Raw genomic sequence first — 24,706 nt, 5'->3', positions numbered from 1 at the left:
CATCTATCAAAAATGTGACAAATTGGTTTGGAAACATGTACGGCAGATATTCTTAACAATTTGCTAGGCCCTATCAAGGTGGTGCCAAGGTGGTGTCAGCAGACTTATCATCTGGCAGAGAGCTTAACAACCTTTTTACCATCCCAACATCGACCATGGTGAAATTCAAAAGTGCACATTTTATCATTCGTAATGCATTTTTTACAAGCACCTCAGAGTTGGAATTCACAGTTTTGACCATGTAGCCTACTCTCTGAGTTTGGAAACCTTGTTGACAAAATAATCATTAAAATAATTTGAAATCTGAAAAGGCTTAGTCAGGTAAACACCATCCGATTCAACAAACGAACTGCAGGCCCTCTTTTTACCCATGATTCCATTCAATACATTCCATATTGTCTTACTGTCATTACCACTGTCAGAAAATCTCTGTTGATAATAGGTTATCTTATTTGCTCTGTTAATTTTAGTCACGTGGTTTCTTAACTTACAGTAGCCTAATACTTTCTGTCATCAGGGGAACCACAAAGAACAGCGTGTAGCATCTTGTAAGTAGGGATGGGGATCATTATTGATATTGATACTGTTTGGAGACTTCAATCCGAATCTTTATCGATTCCAATATCAATACTTTTCTCTTATTTGGTGGAAAGATGAGACATCTATACATTTTTAACATAACTGGTATTGCTTTTATTGCTTAACAGTAAGGGACTGTTTGATTTCTGAACAGAATGACATTTGGCTAGCCTGGGACAGTCGGCAGGCAATTACATTTAATTAAAAAACTTTATTAGACAATCAATGTATTTGTGCACCAGTGATTTGAGGTAAATGACATGACTCTCATCTCTCGAGAGTCAATTAACATTACTTTATAGGACCCGCTAGACTAAATAGCAGTATCAATAAGCTCGGACCTTATTGACCTTTGGGTTTTGAGAAATGATCGATCAATACCGTTTGATACCGGGTCCCGATCCCCATCCCTACTTGTAAGTTGGCGTGGTCTCTTATAATATGTACTATTATAAGTAGGCAGCTAACCCGGTAGGGTTGGTATGTGGATGATACTGGCTAGCTAACCTGCTAATGTTTCTCTGTGGATAATGCTAGCACAGTGAACTGAAATATGATTGGATGTGTTTCTTTTTCTCCTTGTGTGGGTGTGATCTTTAGCTCCGACTGACCTATGGGAGAGCACCGGACAGGAAGTGGCCTCGGCCCTCAGGGCTCTGGGCCTGCCGGTTGGTCCAGTGGTTACCATGGAAACCAACAAGGGGGAAGGACCTCGACAGGCGCTGAGAGCCATCAGAGAGGCTGACAAGGTCAAAGGTCAGAGAGTGTGTGTGTGTGTGTGTGTGTGTGTGTGTGTGTGTGTGTGTGTGTGCCTGCGTGCGTGCGTGCGTGTCTGTGTGTGTATATATACAGACGACTTCTTCTGACTCCTGGCTACATCATTTCATTTCAACTGGTTTCCTTCAAGTGGTTCACTGTTTACCTTTTGGCTGTGAAATTTAATTCTCTATCAGCCGCTTTCAGACATGCCTAGGAACTTGGGAGTTATCTAGAGGGGATCCGGGTGGCGGTGTATGTATGAACACATTTTGGTGAGCTATGCGTGCTCCCACGACCCTCCTACTCTCCGGCTATAAGACAACCTCCTACCCTAGTATCAGGGGCGGATTGTTCCCCCTCCCCTCCAGAGCTCCGTGAAGTAGCCAGCTCAGTGAGTGGGATGAGGTGAGGGAGAGAGACAGAAAGCCAGCGTGACAGATTATTATTATTATATAAATAGTCGATGTGAATGAGAGAGCGGACAAAAACATGCAGTTTCAGTTTTTCCAAATGAAGCTCGAACCTGCTCCGTGTACGTCAGCCAACAGGCTACGCATTGCTGGATTGAAACGCTCATGGCTTTAATCTTATTTCATTTCTGCATAGCTTCGCAGAGCACACACATTTAAAATAGAGCATTTTTGGACGTGAGGGTCATCCTGCTTCCCAGTATTGGACATCGCTAGGTAGGGTATCTGGATCTGGTTGCGTTCATGCCTTTGATTTAACGTTTACACAGCGTTTGTGAAGATTCACGTGCAGAACCGCAAATTCCAAGTAGCGTCAAGTCAGGCAGTATAAAACGGAAACTTCCAGGTATAACCTTTGCAATAATGGCAATTAAATAAAGTAAATGCACGTGTAATGTTTTTTTGTGTGTGTGATCCGAAAGATACAGAACAGAGATAAGCTGGAAGAATATCTGCTCCCTTCGAAAAGTCAATTTTAACCCGTAGTGAGCAGTGTTGGGGGTAACTCATTACAAAAGTAACATATTACATGTAATATGTAACTTTTAGCAGTAACTCAGTAATATAACTTATTACTTATAGGATTTCAGTAATATTATACCAGTTACTTTGTCAAGTAACTCAAGGTACAAATTGAGCTTTTTTTTTTTTTTAATCAAAGCACATATTTAAATTGTTAACTAATCAAACTGTGTTTTTATGCAAATAACCACTATATATGACAATAACAAAGGAAAAGAATAACATTTAGAATTTTGGATTGTTTACACTGATTTTAAGACTGTTGAAATTATTTTTCGGGATGGTTCCGAGGCGGCGAGGTCGTTCTGCTACTGTTATTACAGTGAAAGTAATGCAAAAGTAGTGTAATAAGTAACATAATACTCTACACAGACAGTAATATTGTAAAGTAACTTATTACTTTCAAATGAAAATAACTAATAATATGTATATTACATTTTGAAAGTAACATGCCCAACACTGGTAGTGAGTCGACCGTTCTGATTTTTTGTTACTAAGTAATACAACATTGATTTTATTTTGAAGGTAAAAACGTCTAGCTTCCTGTATTCTGTATAATTCTAGTAGGGTTGATGCATTTTAGGACTGAACATAGCAAAGACCTGTTTTCTTTGTAGTGCTTGAGACTCGAGGAAATCGATGCATCTGGCCGTGAGTTGTAGGGTTGTTTAATTAATTACTACTAACGTTATGCGCAAACAATTATATGCCGTGAATGTTAGGCAGTTATCGCCCATTATGTATTTTTAGCAACTTGTTTTTTTGACTCTGCATGTCGTGATAGTTTGTTGAATGTCAATGCGATTCACTTAAAGCCCCATTCAGTAAGTTTTCCAACTGCGCCCTCTGCGTGCATTAGTATCGATAACGATATCGCCGTTCAAAGTCAACAAAACACAGCGCCAGAAAGCTCTATGTACATGTTGTGACATCGGGTACTCACCACGTGATGAAATAATAATCCATAGTTCCGTGAAACATCATTTTCGTAGCAAATCCGAATCGAGTTACTTCCTTGCTTTCATGCAGACAGCGCTTACGCTGTACAGCGCATGCGCACATCCTTTTCTTTTTTTCTATTTTATTGACACGGGACGCTGACAGCAAACTGCTTAGTCCCAGTGCTGGCCAATGGAGGGCGGTGTGGGATAAATAAAGCCGAGAGTCTCCCTATTACATGTCAATCTACCATGTCCTAAGACTAAAAATATCTTATATTACAGTAAAAAATGTCAAAAATCTTACTGATTGGGGCTTTAAGGCTATGCTCAGACAGTGAAGTGCAGCTGTGTGGTGAGTTTTCACAACTCCCCATTGTGTGGTCAGGCCCAAATTCCCCCCACCCCCGCCCCCTCTCTACTTTACACCCGGAGGTGCTCCACATGTTGAAAGCAACATGCCTCATCAAGTGTACCCTGAAAGGGTACACTTCACGTATCCCCCGGGTCAGGCTCAGGGCAAGCAATCCTGACCTGACCCGGAGTTCATGTCTGAAAGTGGCTATGATAACATGAGGAGCACCTTGACACATGTCTGGGCTGGAAGTCTGATGTGTTTAATCTGAGTTTAAAACGTACGATGAAAATGTACATGTGCACGCGCTGTATCAGCAAGAGCCGGTCTGCCCTATATGCTCACTACGCAGCTAGCATAAGGCTCCCAACACTGTAAAAGGCCCCACAAATTGTGCAAATCAGAAATGAAACTAATAAATGGATCTATTGCAACTGCAGCGCACAGCAAACCTGCCATTTTGGCCTGGAGGAGACACCTCTGATTGGCTGTCCCGGTTCTGTGCTGTTGTCCCATTGGCCAAAGCAGCGCTGCCAAAAAGGAAATGTTGTCAAGTCTTGCCTCAACACTCTTTGGCGGCAAGAGTGAGTTCACTCGCCCGTCACGTGAACTCACATTTAATTTGGTTCTGTGTGACGAGCATGGGCGGGCATAGTTGCCTTGACAGACAACTCCTTCAGCCAATCAGCGTCGGATCCAGTCAAACCCAAATCCACTTGGGAGAATGGCAAAAACATATTTTCCGCCGAGAAACTCTGCGGTTGCGGCGATACTCCTGTACTTGTTTAATTGTTGTTATTGAGTCTATTTCTGCAATATCTGCACTTTATGGCTGTTTAAACTAGACAAACGCTGACATTACCCCTCGAGACAATCAGGCAAGGAGGTGGCCATTATTGTTTTGTTAGTGCAGTGCTAGTGGCGTTCCTGATTGGCCAACGTGCGCTGTCAATCACAGTGCAGTCGCTGATTGGCTCTTCCGCTCTGCAGCTTCTGCTAAACCCCCCCACTGGCTTTGGGGCCAGACCGTCACGCAGAACCAAATGAAATGTGAGTTCACGTGACGGGCTGGTTTACCAGGCTAAGTACATGCACAAACTCAGTTGATCCACAGTCAAGCCCGTCCAGTACTAACACAGACCCAGTACAGTCGGCTTCAGCAAGTACTAACAAAGACCCAATACAGCTTAAGCAAATAATGCCAGGTGATTTACAGGAGGATTGTAGTGGGAGCACTGAGGTGACAGGTGCAGAGTAGTCTCTACCCAGACTCAAATATTACGTTGAATCGCTGTGCTCCGCATACTACATCTTCTGTGCCAGTTAACAGCCACTGCTGCTTTTGAAGGCGGATTGAAATTGAATGAGTGACAGGTTGTAGCACCGATGAGAGAGCAGTTCGAAAAATGGGCTGCGTCTCCCATGTTGTCTGATAGCAAAGTCGTTACTGATTGGAGAGGACTGAAGCCATCACTGGCATATGCCTGGCCAAGTGAACGGTTCCCTCCCATAACCAGCCCTCTGAGGGAAAGTGTCCCAGACCCAGAGAGAGCGCTGCAGCATGCAGTAACGTAGTGTATCAGCGTAAGAACTCTCATGGGTCTGGCGTTGAGACTAGGTGCAGAGGCATCATGCCCATTTAAACTGAGGGGAAAAAAAGCAAAATTTGTGGCCGTCATTAGTAGTAGAGCATCAATCCCCTTTTCAAACATGAAAATTAAATGCTGTTAGTTATTATAGGCATAGTCTGCATAGCAAGTTAGTTGTACCAGGCAGCTAAAGTTAGCATTGTAATGTTAGCCATCCCTCAATCACGTTCTTTACATGTCATGTAGAGCTGTTATGGCAGTGAGCTGTTCGTTTTTACCACCACTATCACAGGTTATAGTTAGCAAAACATTGAATTCCATTTGATGTCTCCAGGTCAAGATGCAGTTCTCTAAAATAATTAGCATTGCGGATATAGTCTTTTTGTTGTAATGTGAATGTTCAGGTTTGGGGATTTTCAATCAGGCAGGCAGAGGGCCACTAAGGGGTCTGGGCGGGGTCCTACCAGGTGCCTAGATGTTCAGCAGGAAAGGAAAGGTGCAAGAGTAGGAAGCAGCCTGACAATGAATGACTGCAGTGACATTGCTGAGTCAACTGAGATCTCAGTCTGTCTACATTTATTGACGTTATTACATTGGCGACGAGGATACTTCGGGTCTTGCCCAGCAAACACCATGATTCGTGAACTGTGCTCCACCCCTTGTTTCGCGCAACACGGAAGTAGGGGAGACCAGGGACAGTTGTAACAAGGACGTGTGTGTATGCGTGCGTGCGTGTGAAGGCTTAAAAAGAAGCAGCAAGCATTAGTGCATTACTGAGTCTATGTTCTGGGCTATAGCCTTTCATTTAAGGAATAAATATTGTTCCACATATTGAACATGCTGTTTGGGGAGGTGAGAGTGAGACAGCATGTGTTCTGGGCTCCTGACTCTCCAACCTTTTTAAACCATTATTCTATGTTTTTAATTTTTGCAAGTTTTAACTTGTTGCATTACCTGACTTTTATTGCAACAGCAACTGACAAACTATGGATGGTGTTTGTAATCCTTGATATTTTGGTAGATTCTCTCTACCCCGGCCTACTCTTTCTGCTGCATTGGATCCAGCCTAAGCCTGTAGCAGGCTGCAAACCATCATCTGCTAGCTTCAGCCTGGGCCTGGGCTTTTACCATCTACCATCCAGCTCTGCTAGCTGTGGCCTGGGGCTTTTCACCATCCACCATCCAGCTCTGCTAGCTGTGACCTGGGGCTTTTCACCATCCACCATCCAGCTCTGCTAGCTGTGACCTGGGGCTTTTCACCATCCACCATCCAGCTCTGCTAGCTGTGACCTGGGGCTTTTCACCATCCACCATCCAGCTCTGCTAGCTGTGGCCTGGGGCTTTCACCCTCCACCAACCCTGCTCTGCTAGCTGTGGCTTGGGGCCTCCACCATCCACCATCCAGCTCTGCTAGCTGTTGGCCTGGGGCTTCCACCATCCAGCTCTGCTAGCTGTTGGCCTGGGGCTTCCACCATCCTGCTCTGCTAGCTGTCACCTGGGGCTTCCACCATCCTGCTCTGCTAGCTGTGGCCTGGGCTTTCACCATCCTGCTCTGCTAGCTGTCACCTGGGGCTTCCACCATCCTGCTCTGCTAGCTGTTGGCCTGAGGCTTCCACCATCCTGCTCTGCTAGCTGTCACCTGGGGCTTTTACCATCCTGCTCTGCTAGCTGTGGCCTGGGGCTTCCACCATCCTGCTCTGCTAGCTGTGGCCTGGGCTTTCACCATCCTGCTCTGCTAGCTGTTGGCCTGGGGCTTCCACCATCCTGCTCTGCTAGCTCTGGCCTGGGGCTTTCACCATCCTGCTCTGCTAGCTGTGGCCTGGGGCTGGGGCCCACTCCATCCACCCTGCTCTGCAGCCTGAGGCCCACTCCATCCACCCTGCTCTATATAACTCTTTATGACTATAACTATAACTCCAATGACTCTTGGGCCCACATACATGGACATGCACGCACAGTCCTACCCTCTCCTTCCTTTCTTTTTGTTGTTTGTCTGTGTTTTATGTCTGTCTCTGTTGTGTTTTATGTTCGGAGGTTGGCCCTGCTCCGGTTGAGTGAACGCTGGTGCGTTTGGCTGCCGCTGCTCTCTGGTTCCTATGGCCAACCCCCCCCCCCCCCGCAACCCCCCCCCCTTCCTTTCCTTTTGTTGTTTGTCTGTGTTTTATGTATGTCTCTGTTATGTTTTATGTTTGACCCATGTATTCTGTAAAGCGACTTTGAGTTCTTGAAAAGCGCTATATAAAATAAATGTATTATTATTATTATTATTAGATGGCTGGGTTAAGCAAAGTGCATTGGTACATTTATTATTAACAGCTTAGTTGTATAAGCGAGGGAAAAAGATTGGATCGGATTGATATCGGTATCGGCAGATACTCAAGATTGTGGTATCGGATATCGGATCGGATATGGAAAAAGTATTATCGTGCCATCCCTACTTCAAACCCTGCCTCAGCAAACAATGACAACAGGGAAATGGCAATATTTAGGATTTGGGTTGAAACTAATGTCTCAAACTTTTTGAGGCTTACAATTAGTCACGACCCTAAATTACATAGTTAGAAGGTTTTTGTGGATTTCAGTTTCCAGGGTCTTTAACTTAACTTCTTTATCTCTATCTACATGTCTAGGCTGGTGGTCTGTTGTGTTTAATCTACTCTCTCTCCAGACTCAAATATTAGGTTGAATCGCTGTGCTCCAAATACTAAATAATAGAGTCTGTGCCACTTCACAGCCCCAGCTGCTGTTTTGAGGGCGGGTCTAGGGGGGGTCAAAATTGAATGACTGCCAGGTAGCACCAATGAGATGGGCAGAATCAGGCACCATAGGCACCTTACGCAGCTGGTACCACGTTGTAATATTTGAATATTGATCATATATGTATGCCTTTTCTTTCTTTTCTTTTCCTGTGTCTTAGCTTGTTCGTTTTTGTTTTTCTGTGTTGTTCTAAAAGAAAATAAGGAAATAAAATATTGGTGGAAAAACTTGATAAAAAAACTCACACAAACTTCACAAAATCAACAGAGTAAACTGGCCAGACAAGCAAGTGTCAGCAGACGTGTCTCCTTGTGCGGGGTTTCTCAACTGGTGACTCGGGACCCAAATGTGGGTTGTGGGGCCGTTTTGGGTGGGCGGATGCACGTGGCGAAACATTTTAAATAAAAAAATTGCTCCAAATACCCCCAAATGTTGTTGTCTCAATTTGTTTTTAGTGAAAGACTTCAGATTCTTGAAACTTGATGAGCATTAGCAATTTAACTTGTATAAAAACATATACGGTAGGTCTGTAATTCAAGATAAGTCTACCTTTTATTTCATTGGGTTTTTAGCCCTAGTTGCACTTTTGTTGCAACTTTTTATTTCATTTATTCAACAGTGCATGAAGGCATTGTGTATTTTTTGTGAAATAAATTTGAGTGGTATGAAAAAAATCTGAAATTTGGGTCATGACTTTATGACTAAGGGGAAATGTGGATCCTGAGGCTAGACCAATTGAGGACCACTGTCCTAGTGTAATGAGACATTGCTCATGAACTCATTTACAAAGGGTCACAGTCAGAGGTCAGGTCAGGCTAAACATCACAGAAAACATTGATTCAAATGCATTTAAAATGTGGATTTTTCTCCCCAGTGGTTATCATGTGTATGAGTTCGGTCTTGATTGGTGGAGAGGACCAGATGGAGCTCCTCTTGGCTGCTTTGGACATGGGGATGGTTTCAGATGGTTATGTGTTCATTCCCTACGATGCACTGCTGTACGCCATGCCTTACCAGGTACTGTATCTACCCCTACCCCTTACCAGGTACTGTACCTAACCCTGCCCATTACCAGGTACTGCACCTAACCCTACCCCTTACCAGGTACCCTAACCCGCTTACCATTCGTGATTCAATACTTTATTGCCATGTCAACATAGTTGATTGGAATTTGTTTCAGTGCAGCTCTTAAAAACAGACATAAAACAAACTGGACTGTACCCTAACACTGCAGGTACCCCTTTCCACACCTAATCCTAGCCTTAACAGGTACTGTATCTAACCAGAACGGAACGGAAGTTGGCAACCCGGCAGATTCGTTGTCCACCCACTATGCCGACCACCCGCAATGCCGACCTTAGGTTTAGGCGTGGGGGGTGGGAGAGGTTAGGTTTAGGGTTAGGGTCTGGGGGAGGTTAGGTTTAGGCATGGGGGTGGGAGAGGTTAGGTTTGGGGTTAGGGTCTGGGGGAAGTTAGGTTTAGGTGTGGGGGGAGGTTAGGTTTAGGCATGGGGGCTGGGAGAGCTTAGCTCCAGCCGGTCCACCGACACGCCTCGCTCAGCTGGTTCTGCTTGTGGGCTATCGGCATTGCGGCCTGTCGGCACTGCGGCCTGTCGGCACATAGACGCAGCACCGCAGATTCCCCCGGGATGGTAGTTACGTTTACAGTCCGGCAAGGAAACACGTTCGGGAACACCGTGAAGAGAGAAGTGATAAAAGGAGCGACCAAAAAGTAGCGATAGGCTGTCTTGCAGGAAGAATGAGTGGGCAAGATAATTGAATTGCTGCGTTACAGAAAGTGTGCCAAGTCCGCGGCATAGATGCCCTCAAGGACGTGTTTGTTGCAGTTGTGCCGGAGTCGATTTAGCTGAAACACACATTCCGAATGCACCGCCCACGAGGTCCCTGGTTGGTCAATTCATATCTGTCACGGATCCTTTTTTTTGGCTTGGGGGCGGGCGTTTTGAGACTTGTGCTCCAGACGTTATGTAGATATCACCTACGGCTGGCACTGCGAGACCAATCTAACCCTAAACCTCACTCTAAGCAGGAATACTCCATTTACTCAAATTCTATTTGTTCAAACTACATGGAGTCAAGACTATGTTCATCAGGGGACATTCCTAAAGCTTACATTTCAATTGGGAAGCTCATGACTTAATGATTGAAGTAAAATGTAATCTAAATTGCTATCAAGCCAGACAAATAATGTGCCATGAAGCTGTCAGCAAAGCCAGGTGTGCTAGGTTGTGCTAACTAGGGCTAATGTTTGTGCTAACTCGGGTGGGCTGCTGGAGCTGTATGACACATCTCCTGGCATAAAGAGCGCTAACAAAAAGGAGAGGGCTTGGAGAAAAGTCAATGAGGAAGTTGGACTAGCTGATAAGTGCCGCTGATTGTGTCGTGCGAAAAATTCGCTTTGTGTTTGGTGTTGTCACACCGTAACAGTCTTGGCCTTGGATGTATGTATTATCAATACTATTTGTAATACTGTACATCATAGATGACTGGAAGCTGCTGTCTCTGTCCAGGGTGCAGCACTTTGGACATAATTTGATTGCAATTGACAACTTCAATTTAATATATTAATTTTAGAGGTAACTTCCCAATTCAACACTTAACACGTTCACTGCCGTCGACGAGATATCTCGTCAAAAAAAATCCAACGGTTGACTGCCGTCGACGAGTTATCTCGGTGGGACGTGGATCAAACCCTTTTACATCTCCTATAAAAATATGGGAGCCACCGAACGTGTACAACCCATTCCACCGACCCACTAAGTGGCGACAGTGCTCTCCAGACTAGAGAAAGCCGAGCCAAAACTGCAGGGAAAAGCGTGAGAAAACCATTCTCATACTGTAGAATGGTTTGGTGAAAACGCTTTCGTGCTGGCGCACAACGGTGGCGCACAACGGTGGGGGGTTCCAAAAATAGACTGGGTGCAACACACTTTGAAACACGCAGCATAAAGCGAATCGCACAAAGCTTCATCCCAGCTCTCAACCGAAACCCCAAGAAACGAACGAGCCCCATCCAGGCTCGCCCGACGAGGGGCCGCCAGGCAGCAGACAGGCAGCAGAAACTCGCTTGTGACACACCCGCTGCAGATCCACGGAGAAACACACACGGAGGGGAGGAGTTTGCAGGAGAGGGGGGTGGGGGGGGGGTGCTGTTATATTGGACTAAACTATTACGGTAGTTTAGTCTCTCTCTCTCTCTCTCTCTTTCTTTCTCTTTCTCTCTCTCTCTCTTAGCTTATGCTTACTGTGGAATAAGTGTACGCACGCACGCACGCACACACACACACACACACACACACACACACACACACACACACACACAATACAGTATACACACTTGCCCAAGGGCACCCATAATCACAGGCACGTGAGGTGGTTCTAAAAATCAATTTATCTCAAAACTCTCTGAAAATCTCTGAAACCATGCTGTATTCAACTGCTAATGCCTACATAACTACTAACTCTACAAACTAACTCTTTTAGACAGAGAAAGCACACATTCTATTAGTTATTTTGAGATATTTTGTGTTCACAAAGTCCTAGCAGAAAATAATCCTCGGCTCTTGAAAGATGAGCCAGAATCCTCAAAAAAAACCTTGGCAGAAGCTACCTACAGTAAAAAAAAAAACTGTTGGCAGTGAATGTGTTAAGGTATAATGAGAATGTTTGGCCCTTAATTGAATCAGATGTTGAAACAGGACTAGAACGAAAGCTTGCAGGTCATTGGCTAATTCAGCTGTTTGGTTTCCTAATGAGCTTCTCCCTTCTGTCTGTCCAATCAGGACACAGTGTTCCCTCAGCTGACCAATAACACGCGGCTTCGCCACGCCTACAGTTCTGTGTTGACTGTTACCATGGAGTCAGACCAGAGCTTCTACGAGGCATTCCGCCAAGCTCAACTCAACAGGGAGATTCGCTCAGCTGTAGCTGCAACTGAGGTACACACATACAAGAGATGCTCACAAGTCCAAGTCAAATATCATTAGTAGACATTTCCTTAATGATGTTAATGTGCAAATAAATAAATACAGTCCAAGTCGCAAGTCACTATCTCTGACACACACACACGCACGCGCGCACGCACGCACACACGCAGGCACGCATGCACGCACGCACGCACACACACACACACACACACACACACACACACACACACACACACACACACACACACACACACACACACAGCAAAAAATGCTAAAGACAGCATAAATAATACAATGTGACATTGTTTGTGTTTGATGTTTCCACAAGTCTCTCCACTCTTTGGAACCATCTTTAACATGGTGTACTTTGTTACAGGTCTCCCCTCTCTTTGGAACCATCTTTAACACGGTGTACTGTGTTACTTTGTTACAGCCTTGCAGGTCTATCCTCTCTTTAGAACCCTCTTCAACATGGTGTACTTTGTTGCAGGTCTCCCTTTGGAACCATCTTTAACATGGTGTACTTTGTTACTTTGTTAGAGGTCTCTCCTCTATTTGGAACCATCTTTAACATGGTGTACTTTGTTACTTTGTTACAGGTCTCCCCTCTCTTTTGAACCATCTTTAACATGGTGTACTTTGTTACAGGTCTCCCTTTGGAACCATCTTTAACATGGTGTACTTGTTGCAGGTCTCTCCTCTCTTTGGAACCATGTTTAACGTGGTGTACTTTTTTACTTTGCTGGAGGTCTCTCCTCTGTTTGGAACCATCTTTAAATGGTGTACTTTATTATTTTGTTGCAGGTCTCTCCTCTCTTTGGAACCATCTTTAACATGGTGTACTTTATTATTTTGTTGCAGGTCTCTCCTCTCTTTGGAACCATCTTTAACATGGTGTACTTTATTATTTTGTTGCAGGTCTCTCCTCTATTTGGAACCATCTTTAACATGGTGTACTTTATTATCTTGTTGCAGGTCTCTCCTCTATTTGGAACCATCTTTAAATGGTGTACTTTGTTACTTTGTTAGAGGTCTCTTTGGAACCATCTTTAACATGTTGTACATGGTTACTTTGTTACAGGTCTCTCTTTGGAACCATCTTTAAAGCTGCATTCAGCTATAAAATTAAGTATTAAAATAAGTGTTAAATGGGTCTATATTCTGACAGCAATCACTGAAATGAAGTGTTTGGTCAGTAACTTGTAACTCCCAACCCCCCACTGTACTCTATTGGCCCATTTCCACCGCTGGTATCAGCGCGACCCCGCCCAGCTCGTCTCGCTTTTTTGTCTCATTCCACCGATCAAAAACGTGGACAGCCGGAGGCGGGGGTTTAGTGAAGACGCGGTCTTGCCTGGTGAGTTGCCGCCAGGGTAGAGGCTTCCCTTCTGCACAACTCCCGTCCCCCGCGCAGTGCATGCATGTGAGTTTGAGTAACAACAAAGTGATATCCATTCTCCTGGCCGATTCTCACATTCGCCCATGTACACTGTAGGTCATTTACAGGCACCAGTATTTCATGACCAGTTTAAAAGTTCCGTGTATGGATTTAATTTTAACGTTATACGTTATAGCCTACTTCAGCTATGGGCGGAGGACAGATATGCGGTTGCTATGACGACCAGGTGTGGGCGGAGGCGAGTAAACTTGCTATGGAAACAGAGTCTATATCAAGTAGACCAGGTCGAGTAGAGCTGTACTGTGCAACAAATGAGCCATATCTGTCTGGTGGAAATGAGCCATGTCTCCTGTAGTCCTGCATGCAGGGCGGACCTATCTCTGCAACCGTAACTCTTAGAGACTCAGGGGTGGTGGCGTTGGATTTGGGGTGAAAAAATACATATGGTCATTTAAAAGCATCGCCATCTGACCTTCCCTTTCCCAGAAAGTGTCAACATTTCTCTGATTGGATAAAAATTGGCGTCAACCTCCCACTATCCAATCTGAGAAATGTTGACATTTTCTGGGAAACCGAAGGTCAGATCGCGATGCCTTTAAAGGACTTCATATACTGTATACAGCTGTCAACATTCGAGCTAAAAAGCCGTCATTGACAGACACAGAGCTGTGCAAAAGCCGCCGCTGTCAGGACTGCTCTGTGCCCATCTGCGACACACAGTTAGATTTTAGTTCAAGTTCAAGTTCAAGTTCAAGTTTATTGTCATATACCGGCAACAGTGCAAACATCTGTCACCTGCAATGAAAATCTTATACTCAGCACTCATATCAACTTCACTGTAAAAACGTATTAAAAGATTAAAAGAGGTATAAAGATAAAAACATACTTAGAAGTAAGTAAAAAAACAAGAAGCCCAATTTCGCAGCAATTCACAACGACAGAGAGTTTACGCAAAAAAATTAAGTGAGCTATAGTGCTATAGTGCAATAGTGAATACGGAATGGGGGGGGGGGGGGGACAGCAGCTTAACACATTGAATGCCAGCCATGTTTTCATTCCTGTAGGTAAGTTGTGCCAGGGGTGTTTTTGACGATTCTGGCTCATTTTAGAAACAGCCGAGGATTCTTTTCTGTTAAGAATTCATGAACACCAATCATCTAAAAATAACTAATAGAATGTGTGCTTTCTCTGTCTAAAAGAGTTAGTTTGCAGAGTTAGTAGTTATGTAGATATTAGCCGTTGAGTACAGCATGGTTTCAGCGTCTGGAAATTTATTCAGAGATAAATGGCTTTTTGTGAAACAGTCACTTTAACCATTCATTTTTGGCATCAGTAAGACCGTCAGACATTCTAAACAATAGTTTTGAACAGTAATTTCCTCCATAACAACAGGAGACACCCCTCTCATTCAAACTCCTCCCTCCGTGTGTCTTCTCCTCCTTCCTCCTGGCTGTACAGCGGGCGTGTCAGAAGCGCTTTTGCTGCTGCCTGCCTGTGTGCCTGCCTGCCTGCTTGCCTGCGTGCAGACGCTCCTTGTGCGAGTCAAGATGGGCCGGGGAATGCGTGGGCGATGGGCAGATGTTGATTCTGGCCTTTCTGAGGTGTTTCAAAGTGTGTTTCACCTATGATCTATTTTGCAAATCGCTCTCCGCTCTCTGTGTGCTGCTGCCGGTGCGCGGCCGCTCTCAGGCAAGACAAGTCTGGAATGGATTTTACTGTAAAATCGCCACGGCATTTCCTTGAACGGCTTGGTCCCGCGGCAGTTTTTTCTTTGATTTCGGTCGTCTGGGGGAGCACTGTCAACACTTAGTGGGTCGGTAAAATAGATTATACACATTATCTTGCTCCAATAGTGATCTCGAAGATGTAAAAGTTGTTGATTGATGTCCCACCGTCAAAAAAAAAAAAATGTTTATGTAAGACGAGTAAACTCGGCTCTGGCACTTAAGCGTTGGATTATGTAAGACGAATTATTTCGGCTATGGCACTTAAGGTGTTAACAGCCCAATGGCTGGGGGGGGGGCAGTCAACAGTTCAACAGCCCGATGGCTGGGGGGAGGGGGGGGGGGGGCAGACAACAGTTCAAAAGGTGTGTGCTGAGAGGGGGGGGGGGCAGACACTATTTAGAGGCCGAGTTGAGCATCCTGATGGCTTGGGGATACAGGCTGTCTCTGAACCTATTGGTTCGGGTCCGTATGCTCCTGTAGCGTCTGCCAGACGGCAGGAGCGTGAACAGTCCGTGGCTTGGGTGGCTGGGGTCAGAAAGGATCCTCTTGGCCTTCCTCCTGCAACGCTGGCTGTAGATGTCCTGGATGGCTGGCAGCTCAGACCTGGTGATGCGTTGGGCTGACTTGACCACCCTCTGCAGAGCTTTACGGTCAAGGGCGGTGCAGTTGCCATACCAGGCCATGATGCCGCCAGTCAGGATACTCTCGATGGTGCATTTATAAAAGTTGGTGAGTACCCTGGAGTCCAAACCGAACCTCCTCAGTCGACGGAGGAAGAAGAGCCGCTGTCTTGCTGCCTTCACCACCACACCTGTATAATGTGACCAGCTCAGATCCTGGCTGACGTTGATGCCCAGAAATCTGAAGTGGCTGACCCTTTCCACCACCGCTTCCTCGATGTAAATGGGGGCGTGCCCCTCCCCCTGGTCTCTCCTGAAGTCAATGACCAACTCCTTAGTTTTGCTCAAATTGAGCAGGAGGTTATTGTCTTGACCCCACGATGTCATGGTTCTCACCTCTGCTCTGTAGGCCGACTCATCTCCGTTGGTAATACGGCCAATGATGGTGGTGTCGTCAGCAAAGTTTATGACTGTATTGGAGCTGTGAGTGGCCGTACAGTCATGGGTGAATAGGGAGTACAGTAAAGGGCTGAGCACACACCCCTGGCCGGCACCAGTGCTGAGTGACAGTGTGGAGGAGGTGACATCACCAATCCGCACTGCCTGTGGTCTATTAGACAAAAAGTCCAGGATCCAGCTGCACAGGGAGGTGCTGACGTGCAGGCCTCGGAGCTTTGTGATGAGCCTGGATGGCACTATGGTGTTAAAGGCCGAGCTATTTTAGTTTAAAAATGCAGTTCTCAGCTTACTACAACAGCTTATCACCTAGTGATAAGCAATGTTATGCATCGAAATTAACGTTGGTTAATGGGATACGTCTTACAGACCCATACGCACTGGCGCTGTGTCAATGGATAAAAGACAAGTAATGGCCAAGCCTAGAGTGGCCAGCAAAACATAGCGTAGATAGTTATTCTGTAACTTGCAAAGATATATTGTTATGTTGATAATGCACACAACTCAATAATGACATTATGTAACGTTACTTGTTAACTAACCGAGCGATGCGATGTGGCTGTTAGCAGCCTACAGCTACAGGCAGCTTACCTGATATGAAATAAGCACTGCAAAGTCGGGCATTTTTAATGATGTCCTCCTTCCAATCAGTTCAACTCAATAATGACATTATTTAACGTTACTTGGCTGTTAACTAACCGAGCGATGTGGCTGTTAGCAGCCTACAGCTACAGCTTACCTGATATGAAATGAGCACTGCAAAGTCAGGCATTTTTAATGATTTCCTCTTTCGGCTTGCAACCAAAGACGAACATGGTGTACTTTGTTATCTTGTTGCAGGTCTCTCCTCTCTTTGGAACCATCTTTAACATGGTGTACTTTATTATCTTGTTGCAGGTCTCTCCTCTCTTTGGAACCATCTTTAACATGGTGTACTTTATTATTTTGTTGCAGGTCTCTCCTCTCTTTGGAACCATCTTTAACATGGTGTACTTTGTTATTTTGTTGCAGGTCTCTCCTCTCTTTGGAACCATCTTTAACATGGTGTACTTTGTTGCCAAGGCGGTGGAGGAGCGTCGCCAGGCAGGGGGCGGGCGCTGGGTTACAGGTGATCAGCTGGTCCAATCAGAAGGAGGCTTTGAGTTCCGTGGCTTCAACCAGGTCAGCCACATACATTTAAACGAAATGTTTTTCAGAGGGGATAATGCTCTTGTCTTTCTGCTGTTCGCCAAGCGGTCTGTCAACAACACATTTCAGCTATCTTGAATTCCTAGTAGAGTGACCACAATAAAGCTTAATTTATACTTATTAGAAAGTGTCGCTCAGCACATGGTCGCAGACGAAAAAGAAAGTGTCGCTCATGATGTTGCATTTATACTTCAGTGAATGTTTGCCTCGGTTCAACGGTCATGTGACACTCGAACGCTATAAGTGCAGAGAGCCAAGGCAAGAGAGGGAATGGAATGCACAGTGAAACCACCTCGGAGGCTAGATGTAACGTACTTGGCTGCAGCCACATATAAACGACACACAACCACACAACTCACCTCCTCTCTCTCTGGGAAATTGGTCACGATGTTCTTTGTGATTTTCACGAAGTCATACATCAAGGACAGGCTGATAAAAATAGCGGGGACACGTTCATTAATTTCAATCGAGCGAAAACCAAAACAAGGAAGTCAAGCGCGTGCCGTCTATATAGCCAATCAGACATGCGCGACACTATATGACGTAGTCAGCGACACTAGAAATTTCACTAGGTAGCAGACACTGCTCGCCGACACTTGAAGCGTTTGGTGAGCTGCGCCACCAAACGTCTGGGAATTTCACTGTCAGAAACTGTCTGTCAGAGCCCGGTGAGAACGGCCGGTAGCAGACACGCCTACATTTATTATTAGAATTTTATTTGGTAGCGGCAATGCCATTTATCATAGTTCCAATATAGAGCAAGACACCAATGTGCTGCAAAGAGAGTTTATACCTGTTGTTTATTTTACAATAATTTTTCCTACCCGGAAGTGGTCCGCTTGCTACTGTGAGTCATCAGCAGGCTCTGTAACGTTAGCCTCGGGAGTCAGGCTTATCGCTGGGGAAAAGACCTCTAGCCTCCGGGGCCGGATGGAACACGTCCTATTAACAGGTTATGTTTGTTTCTAAGTGATTAATATGTTTCTCCGCAAACGCGGCGATGTTTTGCGAGACACTGGTTCTGCATGAGCATCACTGCCCCCAGAAAGCAGGCCCACCCACAACACTCATGATTGGTTCTCCGATGCAAGGCTTCCAACAACGCCACCTAACGTTATGCAAAGATTTAAATAGTAATATTCTCAGTCTTACAGGAGTGAAACGGATTAAGACTGAGGGCTGAGTCTACATTTATTCCTAATAACATTATTATTGTTAACTTTTGTCAGCCACAGCCACAATGTACAAAGGGGTAGCACTAGAACTAGCAAACTCTTCCACACAATTCTCATAAAATGCACCTCAGTAAATGAGAACATAACCATATCATTCTCACAGAGCAAGTGAGAAAATTGAGAACTTTATTTCAGCAAATGTACTTGTACAAATGTACAATCACACTCTCTCAGTCACACACACATACACACACACACACACACACACACACACACACACACACACACACACACACACACACACACACAGCAAACAATTGTACTTCAAACATTCAAACACATACAGACCATGTTCATGTCCATTGACAACTCACATAAGCCCAATGTGACGGTTGTGCCTGTGCCTGTTAATTTGGATTGATTGATTGATTGATTGATTGATTTATTCCAGCCTGCTTCTGTATTTGGTTTTGATGGCAGCAAGTGAACAGAATACTTTCTCGCACAGATATGTGGTCGCAAAAGGACGGAGAAAGCACACAGCTTCGTCAGACAGGCCAGGGTATTCTCTGTGTTGCTTTATCCAAAAGTCCAACAACTTTCTGAAAGCAGGCTTCAGTGTTTCGTCACAAGACAACTCTATTAACACGTTCACTGCCAATGACGAGTTGAGTCGTCAAAAAAAAAAGAAAAAAATTTTTGACGGTGGGACGTGGATCAACGCCCCCCACGTCTCCTATACAAATATTGGAGCCACCGAACGTGTACAACCCATTCCACCGACCCACTAAGTGGCGACAGTGCTCTCCAGACTAGAAAAAGCCAGCCAAAACTGCAGGGGAACGCGCGAGGAAACCATTCTCTCATACTGTAAAATGGATTGGCGAAAACGCTTTCGCTTTCGCGCATTATCGCGCTGGGAGCTGGCGGTGGGGGATTGCAAATTTGCATAATAGATTATGGGTGAAACACACTTTGAAACACCAGCATAAAGCGCAGAATCGCAAGCAGCTTCATTCCAGCTGAGCTCAACCTCAAACCCAGAAACGAACGAGCCTCATTCTCATACTGTAGGTGAAAACGCTTTCACGCTGGTGCACACGGGCGCACAACGGTGGGGGGTTCCAAAAATAGACTGGGTGGAAAACACACTTTGAAACACGCAGCATAAAGCCTAGAATCGCACAAAGCTTCATCAAAGCTCTCAAACCCAAGAAACGAGGGAGCCCCATCCACACTGCCGCCAGGGAGGGAGGCTGCTCACTGCTCAGACAGGCAGTAGAAACTCGCTTGTGACAAACGCTGCTGAAAGCCACCAGACACGCCCACGGAGGGAGGAGTTTGAAGGAGAGGGCGTTCAGAACTTTATTGTTTAGATGTCTGATCTCTCACTGATGCCAAAAATAAATGGTTAAAGTGACTGTTCTGTCTGTTTGATTGAATTTCACAAAACTGCGATTATCTCAGCTTTCAGTCTCAGACGCTGAAACCATGCTGTACTCAACGGCTAATATCTACATAACTACTAACTCTACAAACTAACTCTTTTAGACAGAGAAAGCACACATTCTATTAGTACTTTTGTGAACTTTGTGTTCACAAAGTCCAAGCAGAAAATAATCCTCGGCTCTTGTAAAATGAGCCAGAATCCTCAAAAAAAACCTCTGGCAGAAGCTACCTACAGTAAAAAAAAAACGGCTGGCAGTGAATGTGTTAAACACTCCTGCTCAGCCCGCACTGTTGCCTGGGCAGCTGAATCCTAACCGTATGTAACTGGAGTTGTATTTGCGCATTGTTTGCGTCGTTTGTTTGTGGATTCCCCACTTGCGCTGCTGACGGAGCCACTAGCAGCATAGTGGCAATCGGTTCAGCGCTGCTAACGCTATTAGCGTTATCACTGGAAGGCAGAGCAAACCGCTCTTGCGCTTCTGGCTTGTGCTCGTTTCACTGACCTGTCCTCCTCGTTCACTTGTTGAACTTCATTGCTGCGGGACTCCTCCACACGTCTCTTTCCAGTTCGTTTTCAGCCAATTTTGCAACATGCCTGCTTTCTTGTAATCAATAGCTTCTTGCTTGTAACGTTAGCAGCTAATTGTGTATGCGCAACAGGTAGTTGTGTCCGTCAGATTTTTATTTTTATTTTGTTCCTAAATCTAAAAAACAACAATGTGGAAGTTATTTTAATGCCCATTTAAATTCTCAAGCTTATTTTCATTAATAGTAGCCTAGTATTTTGATAGTATTACTGTAGGCGACATGTTTTAAAGTTGGGTTTATTTCACATAAAAAACATTGAGATTTCAGGGATCCCTCCCAAGTACCACCAGCAGGGGGCGCAAGTACCACCGGTGGTATGCGTACCATAGGTTGAGAATGACTGCCCTAGAGGCATTCACCTTTACTTATAGAATGTTCTTAGTTGTTAGCTGAAATGTTGTTAGGTGGTCAATCCAGAATTTGATATTTAATTGATATTAAATAATTGATATTAAATTGCTAGGGGTCACTCTCCTGAAACCTTTCTCAAAACAATGACAAAGGTTGTGTGTTTTTCGACCTTTGTCATTGTTTTGTGGGATGGCAGCATTAGCCGCATGCGCTTGCTATCTTGGAAAAAGCATCTTTCGTTCTTCAGCAACCAAGCAACGGATTTTGTCACAAATATTATTGAAAGGTGTGACTTGTAGAGAACCTTAATTTAGCCTACATGGGGGGGAAAGCAAGGGCCGTTTCTCAATACCAAGAATGCATTCTTGTTCTTGTGTTCTTGGGGAGAACGTTCTTGCTAGTCGTTCTTGGAAGAATGAACTTGCTAGGTCACAAGCTCAGCTGATGTAGATGCAGCCAATTGTGCTCTGGAACTTTTTGCCATTTTTCGCCATAAATGTTCGTAAAGTGGCACTTATTGAAACCTACTACCCTGCTTGTAGGCATCAAACGTCATCAGAAATTAATTTAGTGATGAAATAAAACTTTAAATTGTAAAAAACTTCCCGGAGCTTATGGCGTCTTCTCTGCTGCGTTCTGCCTCTGCTTATGCTGAAATGCATGCTGGGATATCTGCCTTGCCAAGTTGACACAAGTCACCAATCAGAGCATCCTCGGTAAAGTGGGCGTGTCGAGAACACATCCGGGAATTTTAAGCGTTCTTGGTGAAATGTGAACTTTGTATTGGAACAGTACTTGGGCTGCGACTGATGACGTTTCACAGGGACACAAGAACGCAAGAACACACAAGAACGCTTATTGAGAAACGGCCATGGTCCTGAGCGCGAGTTGTGCGCTGGTGTTTTGTGTCCCTGCTCCTCCTTCAGTAGGAACGTTTCTCCTTGGTTCCTTTTATCAGCGTTTTCGGGAAAGAAGTCATGACGTCATCTACGTGCGATCATGTGATTCTTTGAATAGAATTGAGGATTTCTCTGGGTTGGGACATTGTTGAAAACATTTAAGATAATGTAAGTAGACAACAACAAAAAGTGTATGACATAGGTCTACTATTTTTTTTTTATAATTTATTGTAATAATCTTACAGAAGTTTACATATTGCATCCTCAAGCCTTGCTCCTGCTCTGTGTAAACATACCCTTCCTGTTCCTCTAAATCTCTCTATATCCATGTATCCTACTGTAGCACATTCCAGACGACACATCTGACACATTTTATTCATGTTTTCTATGTGACTGTTGTCATGGCTCGTTAGCCAGCCAGCTAGCTAGCTACATGTACAGGCAGCACTGTGTGTTCTACTCCCACTGAACTCGCTGATTTGTTATCGGGCCGCTTTCCTCTCTCCCAGAGAGGATCGACTCCATTAATGAATTCACAAATCAATTTAATTCAATCCTACTCGCCTCGCTTGATTCTATCGCACCTCTACGTACTAAAATCCGTCGCCCTAAAAAACCCTCGCCTTGGTATACTGACGATACACGCGCACAAAAACTAATATGCAGAAAACTAGAACGTAAATGGCGATCATCCAAGCTTGAAGTCTATCGACTAGCTTGGAGTGATAGCCTATTAAAATACAAATGTATGCTCTCCGCTGCAAGAGCCTCCTACCTATCAGATCTTATTAACACTAATAAAAATAATCCTAAATTTTTATTTGACACGGTCGCAAATCTTACTCGCAAACCATCCCCCAATACAAACTCTCCATTTACAGCGAATGACTTCCTTGACTTCTTTAACCGTAAAATTATCTGTATTAGAGATGAAATTAGCAACTCTCTATTACTCACAAAGGGTGCTAACCCCTCTCCTAGCCCTGTCCTTAGAACCTTAGACGAGAGTACTATACTCTCGAATTTTGAGACTATCTCCCTAAATGCACTTTCAAAAATTGTACTTTCATCTAAATCCACAACCTGTTTATTCGACCCTCTCCCTGCAAAGTTGATTAAGGAACTCCTTCCAATACTAGGCCCCCCCTTACTTAACATTATCAATAGCTCCCTCTCCTCTGGCATTGTCCCTGCCTCCTTCAAATCTGCTGTAATCAAACCTCTACTTAAAAAGCCAAACCTTGATTCTGAGGTTCTTAACAACTTCAGCCCAATCTCAAATCTCCCCTTCCTCTCTAAAGTTCTTGAAAAAGTAGTCTCGACACAATTAACTGACTACCTCTCGCATAATAAACTTCTCGATCCCTTTCAATCTGGTTTTAGATCACTCCATAGTACTGAAACTGCTCTTACAAAAGTAACCAATGACCTTCTCCTCGCGTCCGACTCTAATTTCTCCTCTCTTCTCATTTTATTAGACTTAAGCGCAGCCTTCGATACAATCGATCATAAGATCCTCCTAGACCGCTTATCTAACTACGTAGGTATCCGGGGCACTGCCCTATCCTGGCTAAAGTCATATTTGTCTGATAGGACACACTGTGTCTCATATAAAAATATTATGTCCACATTCTCCTCAGTGAAGTTTGGTGTACCGCAGGGATCAGTCCTGGGTCCCTTACTCTTTGGAGTTTACTTACTGCCTCTTGGCGAAATTTTCCGTAGATATGGCATTAACTTCCACTGTTATGCCAACGATACCCAAATTTATATACCAATTAGACCAGACGATCGCTCTAAACTCGCTAATCTTGAATCCTGCTTAATCGCTGTTACAGATTGGATGTCAAATAATTTCTTACGACTAAACGCCAACAAAACTGAACTACTAGTTGTTGGCCCAAAAACCCAACTTCCATTTCTCACTGATCTTAGTCTGAACATTGAGAACTGCGTAATTACTCCAAACTCAAAGGTGAAAAACCTAGGTGTTACCTTTGATCCTACTCTGTCATTCGATGCTCACATTAAGGACATCACTAAAATAGCTTTCTTTCATCTTCGCAATATCTCAAAGATCCGTCCCTTGCTAAATGCAACGGATGCCGAAACCTTAATACACGCCTTTGTTTCATCTAGACTCGATTACTGTAATGTCTTATTCTCTGGCCTTCCACTTTGTAGCACAAATAAATTACAACTCGTGCAAAACGCCGCTGCTAGAATTCTAACTAGAACTAAGAAGTTTGATCATATAACTCCGGTCTTAATCTCCCTCCACTGGCTCCCAATTCAGGCCAGATCAGACTTTAAGGTGCTTCTGTTAACCTATAAATCTTTGCACGGGCTCGCACCTCCGTACTTATCTGAGCTAATCATTCCTTATGTTCCCACGCGTACTCTCCGCTCACAGGACGGTAATTATCTTACCGTCCCTAAAATTAAGAAAAAATCAGCAGGTAGCAGAGCATTTTCTTACCGTGCTCCACATCTCTGGAACCAGCTTCCTCTGTCAGTTAGGGAAGCTGGCTCCATTGAAATCTTCAAAACTAGACTCAAAACCCATTTATTCTCCCAATCATTTGGTTGTGCTTGATGGTTATGTTTGATGATGTCATTCTCTAGAAATATTTATTAGCTCTTGAGTACATACAATCCTGAATTGCTGAGCGGGCTGTCTCAAGCCAGCAATATCAGTATAAACTTAGACTTGACCTAATTTAAATAATATGGCATCAGTCGACCCAGTAGCCTAGATAGAAAATCAAATAGTTGGTGAATAAACTTAGTCCTGAACTGCTGAGCGGGCTATCTCAAGCCAGCAGTATCAGTATAAACTTAGACTGGACCTAATTTAATAATATGGCATCAGCCGATCCAGTAGCTCAGATATAAAATCAAATAGCTGGTGAATAAACTTAGTCCTGAACTGCTGAGCG

At 44.4% G+C, this 24,706-nt stretch overlaps 1 protein-coding gene across 1 annotated transcript in view; it reads left to right on the top strand.

The window, feature by feature from the left end:
* Positions 1-24,706, top strand: part of LOC310780292 (retinal guanylyl cyclase 2-like) — a gene marked incomplete at both ends in the record, with an annotated part of 119,723 nt that overhangs the window by 12,432 nt on the left and 82,585 nt on the right. Inside the window, 4 exons of the mRNA XM_083640851.1 lie at positions 1,180-1,335; positions 8,844-8,986; positions 11,772-11,927; positions 17,129-17,278. Coding sequence (XP_083496977.1) covers positions 1,180-1,335; positions 8,844-8,986; positions 11,772-11,927; positions 17,129-17,278 — 605 coding nt within the window. The remainder of the gene's footprint in view (positions 1-1,179; positions 1,336-8,843; positions 8,987-11,771; positions 11,928-17,128; positions 17,279-24,706) is intronic.

The sequence above is a fragment of the Poromitra crassiceps genome (genome assembly GCF_964638095.1).
Source record: "Poromitra crassiceps genome assembly, chromosome: 7".
NCBI classification, from domain to species: domain Eukaryota; kingdom Metazoa; phylum Chordata; class Actinopteri; order Beryciformes; family Melamphaidae; genus Poromitra; species Poromitra crassiceps.
This window is presented reverse-complemented; position numbering and strand designations above follow the sequence as displayed.